The 21,508-nt window shown below is 39.9% G+C and overlaps 1 protein-coding gene across 1 annotated transcript in view; it reads left to right on the top strand.

Annotated features, from left to right (window-relative positions):
* The window catches only part of hiw (highwire), an 815,007-nt gene that overhangs the window by 703,481 nt on the left and 90,018 nt on the right, over positions 1-21,508 (top strand). Inside the window, exons 53-56 of the mRNA XM_068229800.1 lie at positions 6,649-6,854; positions 11,012-11,117; positions 12,705-12,838; positions 16,760-16,850. Coding sequence (XP_068085901.1) covers positions 6,649-6,854; positions 11,012-11,117; positions 12,705-12,838; positions 16,760-16,850 — 537 coding nt within the window. The remainder of the gene's footprint in view (positions 1-6,648; positions 6,855-11,011; positions 11,118-12,704; positions 12,839-16,759; positions 16,851-21,508) is intronic.

The following is a 21,508-nucleotide window of genomic DNA, read 5'->3' as shown; positions in this document are numbered from 1 at the left end:
GTTTTTCTTATAGCTTCTTTTAGGTCTTGTAATGTTTTTACTTTGACACCTTGAAGACTTCCTCTATGCTTGGTATCATGCGGTAAAGAGTATAGACTCTGCATGTGTGTGTGTCTACCTTTTTCCTGAACAATTAACTTGATACTAATTTCTGTTGGCTGCTGAATGAATTGCTGGACCATATGTCCCTCGAGAAGCAGTAGTCTTGTACCTAAATTTCTTAAATTCCTGACAAGGAATTGTCCTTGCGGACAAACCAAGCTCAGATATAATGCCCTGTATTCACGTAACTTAACAAGAGAACTGTTCGAATTGGACCGGATGGATTGCGGTGAGACCTACAAGAATGATTCTAAATTTAGAGGTGATAATCATTTTCCCATTAATTAATTGTTGCAAAATAGCTGGGCGGCTTGCAGCAGTTAGCTGCTGATGACGTAGAATAACCTTGTATATGTAATGTAGAAGTATAATGATAGTTGAGTAGGGAAAGCTGACAGAAAAGGAGTGTACTCTTTATACTGGTTCTTTTACAAGAAGCATTAACCCTTAATTAACCACGCACGGTCTTTTAAATCGTGTATGTTATATTTTGCTTCTCATGAGCTTTGCACGCAACAGAGATTAAATTTCGGGCTGGTTATTTGCAATTAGAGAAGGTTGTAGGTAGTGTAGTTGTAAGTATATTGTAGTTCTCCACCAACATTTTTACAACTTCCATGTACGACTAGTTGCAGCTGTCGAATTTTCTGCTCTTATCGTTGCAATTACTGAGTGTGATTCTGTGGGATTTATTTTCTTTCGCTTTTTCCCTAACATATTGACACGTTTTCTACTGCCTGACGGTCAAATTCTACAGCTACAGTAGAAAGCCTCCCTCGGTTACTGAAAGTGTAACTCCGGTTACTTGCCAGCATTCCTGACAGGCAGTCATCAGAGCTACAGGGCTACAGGTTACAAGTAGAGCCCTGCACAGATGCGGATATCTGCGAAGTTAGTGTCTTGGCGGATACAAAATGTATGGCAGTGTGGATAAGTTTGCTGATAATTTCTAGATAATGACGTTTATTAATTTTCACCCAGGAATACTCTTGTTTTTGCTTTTTGCTTTTTGCTTGCATCTTCCATATGCTTCAATCGTCTTCGGTCTTGAGCCACTTGAAACCAGCGTGTTCCAGCCAACAGCTTTAATGTCATCGAGCCATCTCTTCTGGGGTATTCCAATGCCTCTCTTGTGTTTCCATGGTCTCCAGTGAACATTCCTAGAGGTCCGCCTGTTGTAGTCTTGTGATATAGATGTTGATTCCCATAGGGCATCTGAAATATTTGTTCTGAATGAGTAAATTTATAATACCAATGTATATGATCCGTTATTGGACATTATAAATTTTCCAGCTAACTCATTCCTGGTTGCCAGCGTTTCGCCCCTGTGTGCTAGGCTGGGCTCATCAATTGGTACCTAGCACACCTACCAATACGCTGGCCAGTGCATTCAGATGCCCTATGGGAATCAACATCTATATCATCTGATGGCCAATCAGGCATTAATTTTGGTAATGAGACAAAGTCTTTCATAGTGCATTGGCACTGCCGGTGGCTACAATTAGCCTACGCAGTGGCTTCCACGGTATGCACTGGCCAGCGTATTGGTAGGTGTGCTAGGTACCAACTGATGAGCCCAGCCTAGCACACGGGGGCGAAACGCTGGCAACCGTGAATGAGTTATCTGGAAAATTTATAATGTCCAATAACGGACCATATATATTGGTATTGTTGTAGTCTTGTCGAGCTACATGTCCTACCCATTGCCATTTTAGTCTTGACACCATAAAGCTGTAAATCTGACCTAAGCTAACTGGCTCCTGCCCACAATTAATGGAAGGAAGGAACAAAGGTCAATACGTCGGTAGTTGTCGCAAGAGAAAATCCCTCATAAACCTGCGACTGTTGGGGTTCTGGTGTCAGGTGTCAGGCCTGTTGTAATATGTTAACAGATCTATCCGTTTCAATACCTTGGGTGTAATATACTGTAGTTAACTTATCTGCGGATAACAATTTTGCGGATGCGGATAACCATTCGCGGATGCAGGTGCGGATGAAGGAAGTGCGGATGCGGATATTATTTTGTATATCCGTGCAGGGCTCTAGTTACAAGGTAACGCGTGGCTGTTCTTGGCTTTCTAGACCAGAGCTGCTATTTCACTGTCAGATAGTTCCTCAATTATAATCACATAGGATTAGTGGACCTCGAACCAGCCATCAGATCCCGGTAAAAATCCCTCCGTGTTAGAGACACCCATGCTACCCTTATTTTGTGGGGTCTGCTGAAGGAATATGATACTCGAGTCAGTATACTGTAGGATCAAACTGTGAAATGAAATAAGTGGTGTATGGCTTGTAGCGCTGGGAGTGTCCAAGGATAAGTTTGGCTCACCAGATGCAGGTCTTGATGAAGATAAAATTATGATGAAGACGACACATACATCCAGCCCCCGTGTCAGCGGAATTAACCAGTTCCCTGCCTGGAATTGAGTCCAGGTCCCCTGTGACCAAAGGTCAGCATGCTAACCATTTAGCCATGGAGCCAGACAGAACCAAACTATGGGAATCGGATATATGGACAAAGTAATAGATCAGTTAGGTCAAGAAAAAGGGGGCGCACGCATACAAACGCACATGAATTCACAGTCCAAGTATGTTTAGTCATTTATATGGGTTGTATTCATTGTCTGTCTGTTAGGTCGTCAGCCCAGAGGCTGGTTGGATCCTCAAATAGCACCACCAAAGGCTATGCAGCTATAGGGAAACTGCAAAAACCAGTGGCAGAGTGCAAATGAGGCGTACTAGGCAACATGAGGAGTGAGGTAGTTTGCCATTGCTTTCCTCACTGGAGCAGAAAGTGTCACTGCAGCACGACTGATCCTATGAGCAACACTTTTCCTAACACTCGGACACTAGTTGTGCCCCAAATGTCATTACTCAGCACCACCCATTGTATTCATTATGTATGTCTATTTTTTAATGTTTGTTAATTTTTTTGAGAAGGAACTGTATATTTCGTACCCAGTTTTTAAGACAGTGCGTGACTAATAAAGGAGTTAAACCAGGGGAATCCATTAAATACTTAAGTGTTTTCACTCAACAGAGACTAAAAATTTGATTGGGAACGATTCATAATAAATCTTAAAAATGACTAAATCTTAAAAATGGCTTTGGAAACTTAGTGTTAACATCTGATGCTATAATAATATTATTGTTTTTATGTCCCATTAACTACTTTTGACGGTTTTTGGAGACGTTTGATGCTATGTCCAGACCAAAAGCTAAACATAGTTCATCAGTACATAAGGCCAAAATGTCTATATCCTTTGCAAATGGCACCAGTTCAGCAACTTCCAGCAGATACTTAGAAGACATGGATAAGATAATTCATAGCTCTGTCAAGGAAATGCTGCTTTTACCATCAGATGTAGGCCTATGACATGTTATAGCTTATACCTATGAGAACTGAATTAAAATGTAAAATTTCCATGTATTCAATACTATGTAGTGTAATCTTATAGATTACTTAATTAGCATATTATCATCATCGTCGGCCACTACTTGTTTCCAAGAATATGTTTTTCTCCTGCAATTCTGGCCTCACAGGTCACATCTAAAGGTGGATGGAAGACATGGTGATCTGTCGTAGTTTCCGCTTTTCATGGGTTTCAATTTGTTGTCTGTGACATGCCTGCTCAAACAGTGAGACGACTTCTGCTGTAGCTTTACGCCAAAGAGCATGGTTTTGTGCAGTTGTTGCCCAGGTGTTAGCATTTATTTTGGTGCTATTCATAGTCTTCTTAAGCTGGTCTTTATAACATTTCAAAGGAGCACCTTGCAGCCTTTTGCCATGACCAATCTCACCGTAGACAAGTTGTTTAGGCGGTCTGCTATTGTTCATACGCTGAATGTGACCAATCCATCTAAGCTGATGGGTGATGATGAAGGCTTCTGTGATGTTCATATTCACCTTGTCAAGAACTGCCACATTGCTTATGTAGTCATCCCATTTGATGTTGATGGATCTACGTTTCTGCTGATGGAAGCGTTCCAGTTTCTTTATGTCACGATGGTGAAGTGTCCAGGTTTCACATCTGGATAGTAATGTTGTTATGACTACAGCTTGGTACACCATTAGTTTGGTATATATTTTGAGATCCTTATTCAAGAAAACTCTGTGGGAGAGGCGGCCGTAAGCTGCACGGAAGAGCTTATTCTATTTTCCACATCCTTTTTTGAGTTTCAGAATATAGCTAGAATACTACCAAGGTAGGTGAATTATTCTAATTGTTCAAGAGGTGTTCTTACTATGGTGGTATTTAGTTCAGGGATGGTACCATCTGGTGCCGGCTGCGCAAGTACTTTAGTCTTATGGATGTTGATGGTCGGACCGAAGCTTCCTTAAAACAGTTGATGGATGTTTGAAGCTCCTCAGGTGTATGGGCAGGAGTTGCATTGTCATCAACATATTGGAGCTCCGTTATGTGAGTGTTGATATAAAGTATTAATTAGGTGGATTTTATCGATACAAGAGCCTCCGTGGCTCAAACGGCAGCGCGTCGGCCTCTCACCGCTGGATACCGTGGTTCAAATCCCGGTCACTCCATGTGAGATTTGTGCTGGACAAAGCGGAGGCGGGACAGGTTTTTCTCCGGGTACTCCGGTTTTCCCTGTCATCTTTCATTCCAGCAACACTCTCCATTCTCATTTCATAGCATCTATCATTCATTAATAAATCACTTTGGGAGTGGCGACCCCATCATACCAACAGCCTATATCTGCTTCATTCATTACATCCCTGACCCGGTCAATGACTGGAAAACAGGGTGTAGGTTTTCATTCATTCATTCATTCGTTTATCGATACAATTTCTATTTAAATACATTTTCTAATATTTTAAGAATTAACTTCCTGACTACTACAGCCTTCCTTCGAACATTTCTTTCTCTCTGTTCTGTGGTCTTGAAATAGAATTCCTGTGTGACTGCAGAATGGTTTTAAAAGAAAGGATGACATAGCCCAGTGTAAAGAAAGTGTTCTGAAATGTGTAAAATGTCCACTTAAGACAAGTGGAAGAGACTAATGGGGATGACCGATGTCTGGAATTTGAGGTGTACACTTCAGTGAGGTTTATTTAACACGTCATATGTAAAATAAAATTGGTTCCATAGAAAAAATATCCACCTCCTGTGGGTGGGGGATGCAGATGTAGAATACACCAACAGTATCCCCGGCCTGTTGTAAGAGGTGACTTAAAGGGGCGACGAAGGGATGAATACATTAGAACCATGAGAATACTTATGATTAGCACCATTACGTGCGGAACACTATGGCTCGACGTTACTTGCAACTAGTACCACCTTGCAAGGAAAACCATGGGTCTACGTTATGTAGGAGCAGTACCATTATGCGAGAGACAGTGTGGGTCTAGGTGTTGTTTATGATAATGGTCATTGTGTGCATTCTACCTGTCAGTTCCACTGTGTTCAGAATGGGTCTGTGTTACCTATGAGTAATACCATGAGTCTGCATTGCCTACGATCAGTACCACTATGTGAGTAAAACCATGGTTCTGCGTTGCCTGAGAGTAGTAATACCATTATGTGAGGAATACCATGGGTTTGTGTTGTCTGTGGGCATTGCAATAACGTATGATACACTGTGTGAGGAGCACCACGGGTCTGCGTTTGCTTGTGAGTGGTACCCTTATGTGCTAAACAGCATTGGTTTGTATTATCTGTCAGTGGTGCCATTGTGTGTGACATACCCTGGGTGTACATTGCCTGTGATTGGTACCACCATGCGAGAGACACCATGATTCTACATTACCTATGACTAGTACTACTATAGGAGGAACACCATGGTTCTGCTTTACCAGTGATTAGTACCATTATGAGGGGCCGGTGACCTGGACGTTGGACCCTTTTCGATAATGAGTATCATCCCAGTAATCTACTGATTGTCTTTGTACCATGATCATTTTTTCATCATCATTCGTTTTAGAATCTGGTCAGTGGATAAATACCTTTTGAAGTTTTAATTTTTGTTTCATTCACCTCATACCATTAGGAGCTGATGACCTAGCTGTTGGGCCCCTTTAAACAATGATCATCATCATCATCGTCATCATAAAAAGTGTCCATACAGGGAGGTGTCCGCTGAATAAAGGTGTCCATTAGGGCAGGTTCGACTGTAATCTTACATTAGTACAAACGAGGGAACTATTGGATTAGTGTTCAGAAATTGCTCATTTTGTTGTGCTGTGGACTGCCGGTGTAACAACAGCAGGCATGCAGCGATGTTCTGATGTCCTTATTGATCATGCTGCCAAGTTTCATTGCATGCGATCTGGTCCATACACCAAGTAGTTCTCTTGTAAATTCTGATGATATATGGTACAAAAAAAAAAGGGTAGTTTGCTCAGTGCTATGTTCTGTGTTGCATAAGTGTTAAGTGCACTTTTCTAATAAATCTTTAAGAATATAAATAGTTCCTATTTCATATGTATATAATCACACTCTGTCTAAACCTACATCACCCCTCCTCCTACATAGCTCACATCCAAGAGGCTCATAACTGAGATGTGTGTCATTTTTGTCCTCGCAGGACTTGCGTGGCATTTGTGAACATCCACTGAGTGACATCACCATTGCTGGGGAGGCTGTCCATCCATTACCAGCAACATTCCATACCCTGCTCCAGACTATTGCAGATCTTATGCTGCTCCTGCCTATGGGATCTGCTCTTCAACAGATGGCTGTACACTGCTGGGGATTGCGCTTCACACCTGCAGATCACATGTTCCTACACAGGTAAGGAAATTAGATAATATATACACCTTTGTTATAGACTGTTATTCCTTCCAGTGTTCAGTCTGCAAGCCTCTGTGAATTAACTAAACACCTCCGGGTACATCAATGAACCTATCCATGAAATTTCAATATAATGTTACCGGGCTAGTTGGTCGTGCTTGTAGAGGCGCGCGGCTGTGAGCTTGCATCCGGGAGACAGTAGGTTCGAATCCCACTGTCGGCAGCCCTGAAAATGGTTTTCCGTGGTTTCCCATTTTCACACCAGGCAAATGCTGGGGCTGTACCTTAATTAAGGCCACGGCTGCTTCCTTCCAACTCCTAGGCCTTTCCTATCCCATCGTCGCTATAAGACCTATCTGTGTCGGTGCGACGTAAAGCCCCTAGCAAAAAAAATAAATAATAATCAATATAATGTTTGTCCTAAATGGAAGATAATTGCTTTTACACAAATTAAGAGTAAAATTAGCAGTAAATTAATGAATGAAAATTCACAGCCTGTTTCCATTTGTTCGACCAGGTCAGGAATGGAATGAAGCCCCATCTAGCGGCGAGGATAGGAATTGTGCCAGCTGCCGAAGCCTCTCGCACTCATCTGGGGCAATGATTAATGACTGACAGATGAAATTAAATGATATTTGAGAGTGTTGGTGGAATGAAAGACGATAGGGAAAACCGGAGTGCCTGGAGAAAAACCTGTCTCGCCTCCACTTTGTCCAGCACAAATCTCACATGGAGTGACCGGGATTTGAACCACTGAACCCGGCGGTGAGAGGCCGGTGTGCTGCCGCCTGAGCCACGGAGGCTCAGTAAATTAATAAATACCATTATTACTAGAGAAATATATACATACATGCTTTGCTCCATTATGACTATGAATTCTACTTTGTCACAGCGCTTCAGTATGTCTTGTGCTCATGTAACACTTTTGTGAGTGAAGTCTTTGCTCACTTAACTTCTCTCAACTTCCTTGCTTTGTTTGATGTTACTTGGGTGGGGCGAGTTGTTGACTTGTGTCCTTAACTCAAAAAATAATTATTACTCCAAGGATCATGCTATTTTTCATTCAACAATAATTTTTTTGTTACTTACGATATACTTTTCTCCTCCGTTTTCCCGTTTAAACTGCCCGTGCTGGACAAAGATATCGAGAATTCACAGACGTAACACTTCCATTCGTCGGTGCTAGCCTTGGACTTTGAGAAGGAAACAAAAGACGGAATGATGAAGCGTAATGTCACAGAAGAGAGTCTTGTCTACAGCGAAATAGTCGCCATAATTACAGATCTATATTTCTCTAGTAATAATGGTATTTATTAATTTACCACTAATTTTACTGTTGACTTGCATGAAAGCTATTATTATCCTCCATTTAGGACAAAAATTACAATGAAATTTCATGGATACTATTTGTTAATGTAACCAAATACTGGCAATCCTGTGTCTGTAACTACATCTGTGGCATAATTTATCTTTAAATTGTTAAAACAGGCTAACCATTACCCTCTACTTCTCTTTCCCTCCGTGACAGAGTTCATCATTCATTACAGTAAATGTTTAGGGCTTTTTGTGGATGATCCCCAACTCTCTTAATTGAGAGCTACTGTACATCTAGCAATCTTATAGATCTCCCTATTTTTTTCTCTTCCCATTGCTAGCCAACTTCATTATTCTTCTAGGTAATCTGCCTTCCTCTATTCTCTTGTGACTTCACCACTGGAGCCATTCCATATGCACAGCTTCATTCAACCTGTTAGTTCCTAGCTTACAATGTATTCCCTTCTTGTCTTGTACCTCCAACATACTACGAGATACTCCAAACTCTGTACAGTAAAGTCAATTTGGAAAGAAAAATTATGCAGTAATAATTCGGTGTGTGAAATCTCTTTCTTATGAAGTACCTTAGATTGCAATTAACTTTAGTTTCAGAAATGCTGATTTTCATACCATACTAAATTCAGTTCAATTCCAACATATTAGATTGTGTACATTTCTTCTTCTTTTTTCATCTTCATCTTTTCCTGTTCCTAGTCTTCTGGGTTGAGTTGTGAATAAAGGACCTCCACAGTTTTTTTCTCTCAATTCCCACTACTCCTTCCTTTCAATATTTCTTCTACTTTTACTCATCTCTTCTCTATACTTCTCCTCACCATATCCATCCACCTCTTTCTGGACTTTCCCCATTGTCTTCCTCCTATTTTCTCTCTAAATACTCTCTTTGGAACTCTATCCTCTTCCATTCTCATTATGTGTCCGTACTGTTTCAGCTTACTGCTTTGTATCTTGTCTTGCAGTTTAGGGATTCCAATTCTCTCTTTGATAGCTATGTTTCTAATTTTATCCCTTTTTGTCTTCCCAATTATTCTTCTAAGGAATTTCATCTTGGCTGCTTGGATTCTCCTTTCATCATGTCTTTTTGTTGTCCATGTGCCTGCCGTGTATGTCAAAATTGGTGTGTAATACAGTGAGTACAGAATTTTCTTGCATTTTTTCTCTGGGATGTCCAGTTTCCACACTATACCACTCACATGTTGGTAAAACCGTTCGGCTCCATGACTAAATGGTTAGCGTGCTGGTCTTTGGTCACAGGGGTCTCAGGTTGGATTCGATAGCAATAACCTGCAGCTATTTCTAGACCATCTCAACTCTATTCATGTAAATATTCGGTTCACCATGGAAATCGAGGTAATCGGAAAACTACCTTTCCTGGATGTCCTAGTAAAACGCAACATCAGTGGGACTCTGAGCCATGCAGTATACAGGAAACCCACACACACAGACAGTTACCTGCACGCCTCTTCACATCACCACCCATCACAAAAGCAGGCTGTTCTAACATCACTGGTTAACAGGGCCATAGCGATATCGGATGCAGAACACCTCTTTGAAGAGAAGGAACACCTCATGAGATCCCTCAGGAGAAATGGCTACTCGCTCAATAACATCTGATGAGTCTTCAGAAAATCAGAAAAAACAAAGAAAAGGCCACCGTAGAAGAAAACAATGGGAAAGAAGTACTGACCGAAAACAGTGATACTTCCATACATTGGAAACACTACAGACAGGATCGGCAAGATACTGGATAAATACGTTATAAAAACCATCTGTAAACCACACCGGAAGCTAGCCCATTATCTACCACCAGTAAAAGACACAATACAACTACAGGCTCCTGGAGTATACCACATTGAATGTAGCTGCGGAACGTGCTATGTGGGTGAAACAAAAATTCTGCTCTACCTGCCTGAATGAACACATCCTTCATACCAAGAACCAAAACACAGATATTTCAGCTGTAGCCAAGCATTGCTACGAAACAAGACATTGGAATATCATTTGACAAGACCAATATCCTAGCCGCTATCTCTTGGAATCTGGAAAGGAAAACCTGTGAGGCTATCGAAATCAAGAAACACCTGAACAATATGAATTTAGAAGAAGGATATAAAATCACCAATTCTTGGATGCCTATCATACATAGATTAAGACATACCGACCACAACATAAACACGCAGGACGAACCTCTAATTACATAACAGTGCGGGCAAGTCCCACTACCTGGCTGTGACACATACTTTCCATAATTCTCACGAGACAGCCAGGGGTTTATGTCAGCCAGAAAGGGTAGGATATATAAGACCATGTACAGGAACCACTTTCATAGTGGATTGCTGCCTGGGAGACTGATTACCTCGGAGCGAGTCGGGGTATTTCAGTCGCCTTGACAAGAATACTGCAATGTATTTGAAAGGTTGGCAAACTGTACGTAATGTACACAAAACAAACATGGTTCAACCCAGAAAAGGAACTAAATAATTCTACACACCGTGGAAGCTTCACTTCTAAGAAAAAATCGAGTGCAGTGTATGAAGATATCAATTTGTGATACTGCATTTATTCTTCTCTTCTGTGTGTTGTTCTCTGCTCACAAAAGCCTATTATATTGTTCTTTGTTCTTTTTTGTGTTCCTTTCCTCTCTCCTACTTTTCTGTCTTTGACAATTTGAACTCAAGTCTGTTGCTCAGGTGGTACCACAGAATTTCACTTTTAATTAAGATTTTTATTGCTTGGAATTCATATCTTTCACATTGTTATGTTTCAGTGCCTCCTATGTTGTTGTTTTCTGTGTGTTTGCTGACATTGTAATCTGTGTGTTTCAGGAGTCAAGTATTTAGTAACATCAGTAAGATTCTCTCACGCTCAGAAGAGGAGCTGGATGACCTTAGTATGAGCATGCACGAGAGTCATCAGTCCACTTATTCTCAGGTACATTTTTATTCTGGAAATGTTCTTCATATATACTTGCAGCTACAACTTCCTAATTAGTGAATATTTATGCAGTCTTTACCAATATAATTTTCACCCACGAGTAATTTTCTCACTGTTAATTTTTAAACTGAAATTTGTGGGGAAAATAAAAATCTGCATAACTTTCCTGCTGTGATTACAAAACGGTTTTCCATCAACTGGACCTTTCAGCAGGCTATGCATAGTGATGGCCTATGTACGCATTGCTTGCGACAACCACGTGGGATTACATAAAATCAGCTTCATGGTCCGTATCGCACTTCAATAGATTCACAATTAAGTATTTATTTATTTTCCACCTAGTCGATACAATGATTGCTGAAGGCAATTTTTAATGGTGAAAAGTGGTATATGTTTCGTATATTATCAACATCTTCAGCCACACAACACTGTTTAGATGAAAAATATATATAATTGACAAAGTAATGCTTTAGAGGAAGTGTCCTTAAAATTAACATAAGATTGACAAGATTAAAACAAACAAATAACTCAAGAGAAAATATATAAATTATTTCTACCTAATAATTTTATATATTTATATATTTTCTCTAGAGTTATTTGTTTGTTTTAATCTTGTCAATCTTATGTTAATTTTAAGGACACTTCCTCTAAAGCATTACTTTGTCAATTTTATATATTTTTCATCTAAACAGTGTTGTGTGGCTGAAGATGTTGATAATATACGAAACATGTACCACTTTTGACCATTAAAAATTGCCTTAAGCAATCATTGTATCGACTAGGTGGAAAATAAATAAATACTTAATTGTGAACCACGTGGGAGACGCACATTTGCTCTGTAACAGTGATCGCAAACTGTCTCATTAATGACATACTGTTGATACTACCTGATAGACACAGTGGTGGGGGGTTCATTTGTCATTGCGAGCAAGAATACAGAGGGTGACTGTGAACACTGGCTCTACCATCAGTGTACATTCAAACTTCCTGCTACTAAAATAATACTTGCCTTTTTTTCTTGTTTTTAACAATTTTAATTTTGAATATAAATTCTAATATTATTTGCACATGTGGCGTAATGTCAGAAGCAAGACTTAACACAAATGCATTCCTTTATCTGATGCAAGCTAGTGATACTATGGCGAATATCTTAGAAGGCGCTGCTGAAATAAATCAATAATTGGAATGATAGTTATCTATTGTCATCCAGTCTTGTTATCCAGACTTCCTCCATCATTGTGTAATTGGTTTGCATAAAATAACATATTATTCATAAATATATCATTCTAGCATTATGTTATTCAGATGATTGTGAAATCACGATTGTACAGTATTTACTTACGATATTATGTTATTTCTGTTATTTTAAATTTTTTGTACAGTAACATTAAACTTTAAATCAATCAATATATTTTAAAATTAATTTCACAAGTATTTATCAGGCTGTGATGTAACCATTATTCTGAATTCAGTCAAGGATTTTCAAAGCATCAGCTTAACACTCACTGGTATACTGTAGTTTGCATATATGGTTTAGCATATATTGTGGAATCATTATAGAAAACACGCCTTTGTCTCTGACAGGTAACAAGCTGCGTGGAAACACTAAAAGACTTGACCCCTGGGATAGCGATCAAAGCTTCTAGTCGTCAGGCTATGGTTGGTAGCCTCACAGACACGTCGACAGAGACCTTCTGGGAGTCTGGAGATGAAGACAGGTGAGGTTTGTTTTTGTAGTAGATTTGTGTATCAAGGGATAGGGGCATAGAATACATCCATGGTATCCCCTGCCTGTCGTTAGAGACGACCGAAAGGGGCAACACCGAGGGGCTCTGAGCTTGGTAATGTAGGTTGGCAACCATGCGGTCACTAGCCAAGCCTTGCATTGCTTCCACGTATTTGTGCCAGCCTCCTCAATTTAATCTTTCCTATGTGACCTCTGTTATCAGATTTTGCTCTTTTCTAATGCAAATGGTATTATGTTTTCAAGGGCTAGGGTGTCCTTCATGGCCTTTCCTTATTTTTGTGAATCCCTTGTTTTTCATAAGCCAACAGCTGTAGCCGTGTTGAAACACCGGATCCCATGAGATCTCCAAAGTTAAGCAACATTGGGCGTGATCAAGATTTGGATGGGTTGCCACATGCTGTTGGTGGGGGGGTAAGGCATGGAGGAGTGGAAAGGAACTGGCCACCCTACTGTAAGTAAACTCTGGCTCAGGCACACCTCTGCGGAGGTTTGGACCTGCCTTCGGGCAGAATACACCCTTACCTTACCTTTTTTTTCATAGGGTTGGAACTGTTCCATTATTTCCTCTGGTTAATGTTAAGTGAGGATGGGTCCCCAGTTGTACTTACCCCTTAAAACAGTCACCACCACCATGACCACTGGGCTGATTATTTAGCTGTTCTTGTTACACGAACAAAAAGAAGAAATGAACAACGAAGTGTCACATTAACTCAGCATAGGTTTTAGCAATGGTGGAACATGAGAATGATTGGGAAGGCAGTGGCCATGGTACAACTCGTGTAATTTACCAGGTGTGGAAACTAAGGAGAAGATGGGCTTTGGCACTGTGTAAGTGAGGGAAGAGGCAGCCCAGTACTAGAGATTAGTATGAATAAAAGGTACCTGTTCTTCATACAGGCAGGTGTCTGTATTATATACACATCAGACTGTCTCAGTATCTGCTGATAGCGTCCATGGGTGCGGTGCTCAAATGTCACTCATGTCATGCAAAGGATGAATAGTAGGAGTGACAGAGCTGTGGTGTATCATGTACTTTAATTAAGGCCATAACTGCTACGAGGGGGGATCAAATATAAACAGGATTTTATTTTTTATTTAACATTTAATGAAAAACCCAAGGCAATTACAATTTATTTTTCCACATAGTTTCCTGCTTTGGAAATGAATTTGTCCCAGTGTATGGGTAGCTTTTTGATGCCCACATTGTAAAAAGAACAGGGTCATGTCACCAGCCAGTTGCGCATGAAGTCTTCCACACTCTCGTCACCTTCAAGTCGTTGCACTCCTAGAGCTTCTTTAAGCGGTCTGAACAAATGGAAATCGCAGGGCGATAAGTCTGGGTTGTAAGGAGGATGATCAAGTGTAGTCCAATGCCTTTCCTGTAGCTTGAAGACAGTTAGAGCTGCAGTATGGGACTGCGGATTGTCGATTCGGTTGGTCTTGTCTTTTGCGGCGATATGCAACCCTTGCCTTGTTCAACAGCTCGCAGTAGTAAGTAGCATTGATTGTGCGTCGGTCATAAAAAAATCAATCAGCAAAATGCCTCGCCGATCGAAAAACCGGTTGCAAGAACCTTGCCAGCTGACAGTTGAGTCTTTTCTTTCACTGGTGCTGCCTCCCCTTTCCTCCGCCACTCCTTACACACATGCATCCTTGACAGTGTTTGATCACCGAACTGTGCAGTCAATCTCTGGCAAATTTCCGCTGTTATAACTCTTTCACGAGCAACATTTTATAATTATGCGTTGTGCACTGGAGGGGTGCGCCTGTTGAACCGACATCACGAGCGTTACTGATGAAACGGCAGGAAATATCTAACAGCACATTCTGCCCACTCGTAACGGTCCCGCCTAAGCACAGCAGAAACGCGGGGCCAGTCCTACCAACTGTTGATGTTCAGGAAGAAAAATCCCGCTTATATTTGATCGACCTTCGTATCTTCAAAAGTCTTGTCGTATGCTATCTTAATATTGTACACCTCCGTTGTGTAAAGGTTAGCTATTATCTATCATCTCTTGGGGCCTGAGTATGATTCCAGACATTGGCAGAAATTTAAAATGGGCGGGAGGACTGGTATGTGGTTGAATAGCTCACCTTCATTGGGGGTGTGTCTACATATTTTTTATCTCAGAGTTGTCAAAATTCTCCCTCACTTTTAACACGTTGATCACTGGTATATTCATAATGTGTTAACTGCTGTTTCCCGAGAAGTTTAGTCATCTTCAACACTTTTTGAATTAAATTAATTGTTCTGTTTGCATCATCGTGAATTCCTTCCAGCAAACCGGGTAGGATATTGTAGAACTATGTGTCTCTATTTGTTACTTCCTTGGTATGCTTTTCTCTCACTCTCTCTCATATGTCCAATTGGTCTATGTGCCGGAACAATCTTCTCATAATATTAGTCGGCTTCTTCCGCTGAACGTGTCCTAGCCACTTCAACCTTGCCACACTCGGCCTCTCTTCCATAGTCAGGTTGACCTGCAGATCTCTTTGTATCTGATCATTCCTAGTTCTGTATTTCCTTGTTGTCTGTAGTGCTGATCTAAGGAGCTTCATTTCACAAGCTTGGAGTTAACTTTCTTCTCTTTTGTGTATGATGCAACTCTCCAGACTGTCATGAAGAGCAGGAATTGTTTAGCCCTCTGAGGAACTCCCTTGTCCTTTACTACGTTCTGTACTTGATGAAAGAAGTTAGATCCTTTCTGCATCCTATTCAACACTTTATTCTTGGCCTTTTTTTTTTTCTTCCATTCTTAAGTATAATTACGTCTCAGTGCTGAACTCATTCGGTTCTTTTATTTTAGACATTGAAATATGAAAGTTGCCAATGTATTTATAACTTTTTTGAGCTTTTAATTTAATCATATTACAAATAACACATGTGAAAATGAAAATCCACAGCCTGTTTTCAGTCATTTGACTGGGTCAGGAATGGAATGAATGAAGCCCCCATCTAGCGGCGAGGATAGGAATTGTGTCGGCTGCCGAAGCCTGTCGCACTCCTCTGGAGCAATGATTAATGAATGACAGACGAAATGAAATGATACTGTAGAGTGTTGCTGGAATGAAATATGACAGGGAAAACAGGAGTACCTGGAGAAAAACCTCTCCCACCTCCGCTTTGTCCAGCACAAATCTCACATGCAGTGACCGAGATTTGAACCACGGTACCCAGCGGTGAGAGGCCGGCGTGCTGCTGCCTGAGCCAGGGAGGCTCTACATTTCAAATCACACGTGTAATTAATATTTTTCATATTCACATCTAAAATTGTTACATTAGTATTAATATGTCATACAAAATGAGGTTGATAAAGGTAATCTTTTTCTAAAATACCATTAAGAAAATTTTGGTTTCCTGTGATAAAAATTCAAAACATTTTGGGTAAATAGAGGCATATTGCTGTTGTCATAATTGGGTATGTATCTTTAGCTGAATTACTGACTGAAATCATCGCTGCCATCCAGCATGGATCCTGAATTCCACTGTATTAGGGTTCTATCGCTCAAAGAATCAAAACACTGACGCCACTATAGGAACAAGTGGGGAAAACAAAGCACACCTTACACTTGGTTGCTAATCTTCAAAACAGTTGCTCATATTCAATCGAGCAATGGTTAGTGGTCTGATCTAACAGCAGTATAAGGAACTGTAACGCTGTAATTCATGTTCACCAGAAGAGAGATGGACGTATTTCTGCATATGGCACTGTTCAATGTGTCAAACAAGTAGAGAATGATAGATGTTTTCCCTGCACAATAGGTGAAACGAGTTTTTCAATCCTCTTTACATATGTTCACTTTTCACCCTTTCCTTCTTACTGGTGTACATGTATCTATTGTAAGTTGATTTTTATGTATGACAGTCACTAATATGTCTTATCTTTTTCAGGAACAAAACAAAAACCATCACAATCACGTGTGCACCTCAGTCGTACCCCAGGATGGTGTATATTCACATTGATAATTGCAGAGACTTGGCGGTAAGTTAACACACTTAAGTTAACTACCATCTTTTGAGGCAAGAGTTCAAACTTCTACTAGCTAAAAGTTAATAACATTCATATTTTTATAGCTCACCAACTACAAATCTATACAAACAAAATTTTGTATGCTTAGCATATATCCATTACTCTTCATGAAATAATGTACAGATTTTTAAAAATCCTGCTAATTACGTATAAAAACTTCTCAAATTTACCTAATAATATTCTATGAAGAATTCATCTTCCTGTGCATAGGTATAGGAGGTTCTGCACCAAGGTCCCATGTGATGTAGTCTTCACCCTAGCTTGTAAACTTTTAAAGTTGTCTAGATGGAAATGGTATATCTTTGATGTTGAAGATATGCCGTCCTTGCATAAATGAATCGGCCCAAATCGCTGTTCCTTTTTTTTTTTTTTCTTTCTAAAGAGTTTGAAATGGTCTGACCTCTTTCCGCTTAAGAGCATAGAGGCTTAAATTTTTGCTGCATTCTAGCGAATGTACGTTTCATTACAGGATGATTTGTTATGTAGATTGGTAGTATAAATTGCCATCTTTTCACTGATATGAATGTTGGCATCTGGTGAGAATTCCTATAATTCTTTCAGTGCCTTGTAACTTTATAAGACTCTTAATTATTACTTGCCTCAGTTTCACTTTGAAAAACTTAACCATAATAGGTATTTGATTTGATCCTGTATTGATTTGGCTAAAACTATTAAAGAAATTATTTAAAATAGTTTAATATTCTATGAAGGGAAATAATTTTCAAACAATAAAAGTGTATTGACAAGGTGGACCCGACATGAACTATTTTAAATAGTTTCTTTAATAGATTCACTTCAAAATATGAATTTGCTTGGCACAGATCTTCATTGCGGTAATCACATAAATGATTGTAAATAAAGGTTAATAGATCCCTGCATATGGTTATAAGGGTATTTAGGGGTTGTAGTAAGGATGCAAAGGAGAGGACTTATAAGTCTCTGGTAAGACTCCAACTAGAGTATGGTTCCAGTGTATGGGACCCTCACCAGGATTACTTGATTCAGAACTGGAACAAATCCAAAGAAAAGCAGCTCTATTTGTTCTGGGTGATTTCCGACAAAAGAGTAGCATTACAAAAATGTAGCAAAGTTTGGGCTGAGAAGACTTGGGAGAAAGGAGACAAGCTGCTCGACTAAGTGGCATGTTGATGTAGAAGTTGGTTCTCTATGGGAATCAACATCTACATCATCTGATGGCCAAGCAGGCATCAATTTTTGGTAATGAGACAAAGTCTTTCATAGTGCATTGGCACTGCCGGTGGTTCCAAGTAGCCTACACAGTGGCTTGGCACTAGTCATGCGTCTTGGTGGGTGTGCTAAGTACCAACTGATGAGCCCAACTTAGCACATGGGGGCGGAACGCTGGCAACCAGGAATGAGTTCGCTGGAAAATTTATAATGTCCAATAACGGACCATTTATATTGGTAAGTGGTATGTTCCGAGCTGTCAATGGAGAGATGGCGTGGGATGACATCAGTAGACGAATAAGTTTGAGTGGTGTCTTTAAAAATAGGAAAGATCACAATATGAAGATAAAGCTGGAATTCAAGAGGACAAATTGGGGCAAATATTCATTTATAGGAAGGGGAGTTAGGGACTGGAATAACTTACCAGGGAGATGTTCAATACATTTCCAATTTTTTTGCGATCATGTAAGAAAAGGCTAGGAAAACAACAGATGGGGAATCTGCCACCTGGGCGACTGCCCTAAATGCAGATCAGTTGTGATTGATTGATTGAATGATTGATTGATTGAATGATTGATTGATTGATTGATTGATTGATTGATTGATTGATTGATTGATTGATTGATTGATTGATTGATCGATCTTCAGCCAAATAAAAATTAAACATATTATGTGATAACTAAAACATATGTATACCAAACAAAGGCAATGTGGCAGGAATAATTAAAACATTAAAATGCATATTATTATAATATGTATTTGTATGTTGAAATATTATATGTATATTGAAAAGGTCTTGTCAATTTATATCTTATGCTTTGCTGGCGGGACCTAGTGTTTACACTGCACTAAGTCTTCTAGTATGGGCTAGAGCAATTTTGTTACTTTCATTGATCTGTCTCTGTCTTATCCTTGGCTTTGACCAAATGAAAGTGACTGAGGTATGAGCGATGCTAGTAATGCCATTCCTTACGCAGCCAGTCCCTACTATGAATGGTGTGAAACTGTTGCTCATAGGGTCGGTTGGTGCATGCATTTCAGTGGGCTTGGCAGACTGATATGTAATAGCAACTACTGACTCGGTGAGGAAAGCAACGGGAAACTATCTCGCTCCTCAATTCCCTAGTACGCCTCTTCAGTGATGCCTAGGCCATCTATGACAGCTCATGGCGGAACTGTTGAGGATTCAACCAGCCTTCAGGCTGATGACTAAACATACATACATACATATTAGTTGTGACAATAACAATACTGTGTTACTAATTCCATGTGAAAGTTGAACCTTGAGGCTGAAAGTGACCGCTGAGGCCTGTTTCCATTCCTGTTGTGTAGCCATCTCTCTTTCATTCCATGTGGTATTAGGGTCAGCTTTCCTTATTCTCCGGCATTTTGCTCTGTTGATGAAATCGTCCTGGGAGAGACTGAATGTCGCGTGTTGCTGGCAACTACATTCATCCACCTCATTCTGGTTTTACCTCTGTATCTCCGCCCAGGAACTGACAGGTTCTGTGCTATGTTCCAGAAGAAATCAGAGTTATTTTTTCTTTTAAAATATGTCCAAACCTGTGCAGTTTGTTTTCATGCAGTTTATCCGGCAATATTGCGTGCGTCGGTGAGTTGGCCATGCGGTTAGGAGTGCCCAGCTGTGAGCTCGCATCCGGGAGATAGTGGGTTCGAACCCCACTGTCAGCAGCCCTGAAGATGGTTTTACGTGGTTTCCCATTTTCACACCAGGCAAGTGCTGGGGCTCTACCTTAATTAAGGCTACGGCTGCTTCCTTCCCATTCCTTGGCCTTTCCTGTCCCATCGTCGCTATAAGACCTATCTGTGTCGGTGCAACGTAAAGCAACTAGCAAAATAAATAAATAAATAAATAAATAAATAAATAAATAAATAAATAAATGAATGAATGAGTGAGTGAGTGAGTGAGTGAGTGAGTGAGTGAATGAATGAATGAATGAATGAATAAATGAATAAATAAATTCCTTCCTTCCTTCCTTCCTTCCTTCCTTCCTTCCTTCCTTCCTTCCTTCCTTCCCTTCCCTTCCCTTTCCTTTCCTTTCCTTTCCTTTCCTTTCCTTTCCTTTCCTTTCCTTTCCTTTCCTTTCCTTTCCTTTCCTTCCCTTCCCTTCCTTCCCGTAGATGTTGTCACGCCAAAAATTTCTGGCCAACGCGGATACACAAATTACATATATAGATTATAGAATACGTAGCCTATGTGATTTTTTTGTCAATCACCTTAAGTAGGCCTATCTCAATTTTTAAGTATTGAAATAAACGAAGTATCTTTTCAAAGTTCGTCACAATGTTAAGAGTTTGAGAGGAATTAAAATAAAACCATTGCGTCTCAAAATACAATGGGTCAAGGATAATTTCCACATTTTCATATACTGCCATCTTGAATTAAATACTCTCTCCTCATCATTCCCAGTTTTTCTACATGCATTTCTTCTCAGCCCTCGATGAGCCCATTTCTGCTTCCCAGCCTGATGGAGGGCAGACTTCAACACTCACTGATGGGCCATCTTGACAGATCTTCAATCTTGATGTGGAAAGTGTAGGGCAAGAAGAAAGCTAAATAAGTATAGGAAGAGGGGTGAGAAGAAAAGACGACCACTCCTAGGTCTTTCCCATCCCATTGTCACCATAAGAACTATCTGTGTCGGTGCGAAATAAAGCAAAATTTAAAAAAAAAAAAAAAAAAAAATTAATGAGTAGAGGTGGTTAAAGATTAGGAACACATCACAAACGCACAAGGAGAGAAAGGAGACCAATAAATGCATAAAAATAATAGAAAAGGACAAGCAAGCAACGAATCAAGTACTACTTTGTTATTTTTCTTCTTCTTCCTCAAGTACTCGATTTGTGACTTTTGTTCTTTTCGTTTGCATTTAACAGCCAGAGTAAATTTAGCAATGTTTACATCCAGGTGAAATTTAAGCTTGTAATGGTCACAGCTCACTCCTTTTGGCTTCCCTTAATTTAGTTACTGTATGTACTCCTGTATTAGACCCCATTTCTTTTCATTTTTACAGCTGCAAAATGTAAGAGGGGTCCATTATGTGGTAAGAACCTCCAGTTTTGTATGGTGCTAACTGAGATTCAATATATTTTGTCGCTTCCAATGCTCTTTGTTGTATCATGTCATGAATTATGGCAAAACTGTCATTTCTCCACTTATACACTTGAGCTCTTTGGTATTGATTTCGGGACATACACCTTTTTGGTACTACAAAAAACTGCGCACTTTTATATTTGTCCCTTTCAATTTCTCTTTTCTGGTTGCACCAGTATTTGCTTATGTTAGGATGAATATTCCATTCTTTGGCTATTTGTTTCTCACCTTGTTTTTCTGCAAAAGATTTGATTTCTAATTTGAAAGCGGTGTTAAAACTACACTTCTTGTTATACATGTTACTCAA

This window comes from Anabrus simplex, chromosome 12, assembly GCF_040414725.1.
Source record: "Anabrus simplex isolate iqAnaSimp1 chromosome 12, ASM4041472v1, whole genome shotgun sequence".
Classification (NCBI taxonomy): Eukaryota; Metazoa; Arthropoda; class Insecta; order Orthoptera; family Tettigoniidae; genus Anabrus; species Anabrus simplex.
This window is presented reverse-complemented; position numbering and strand designations above follow the sequence as displayed.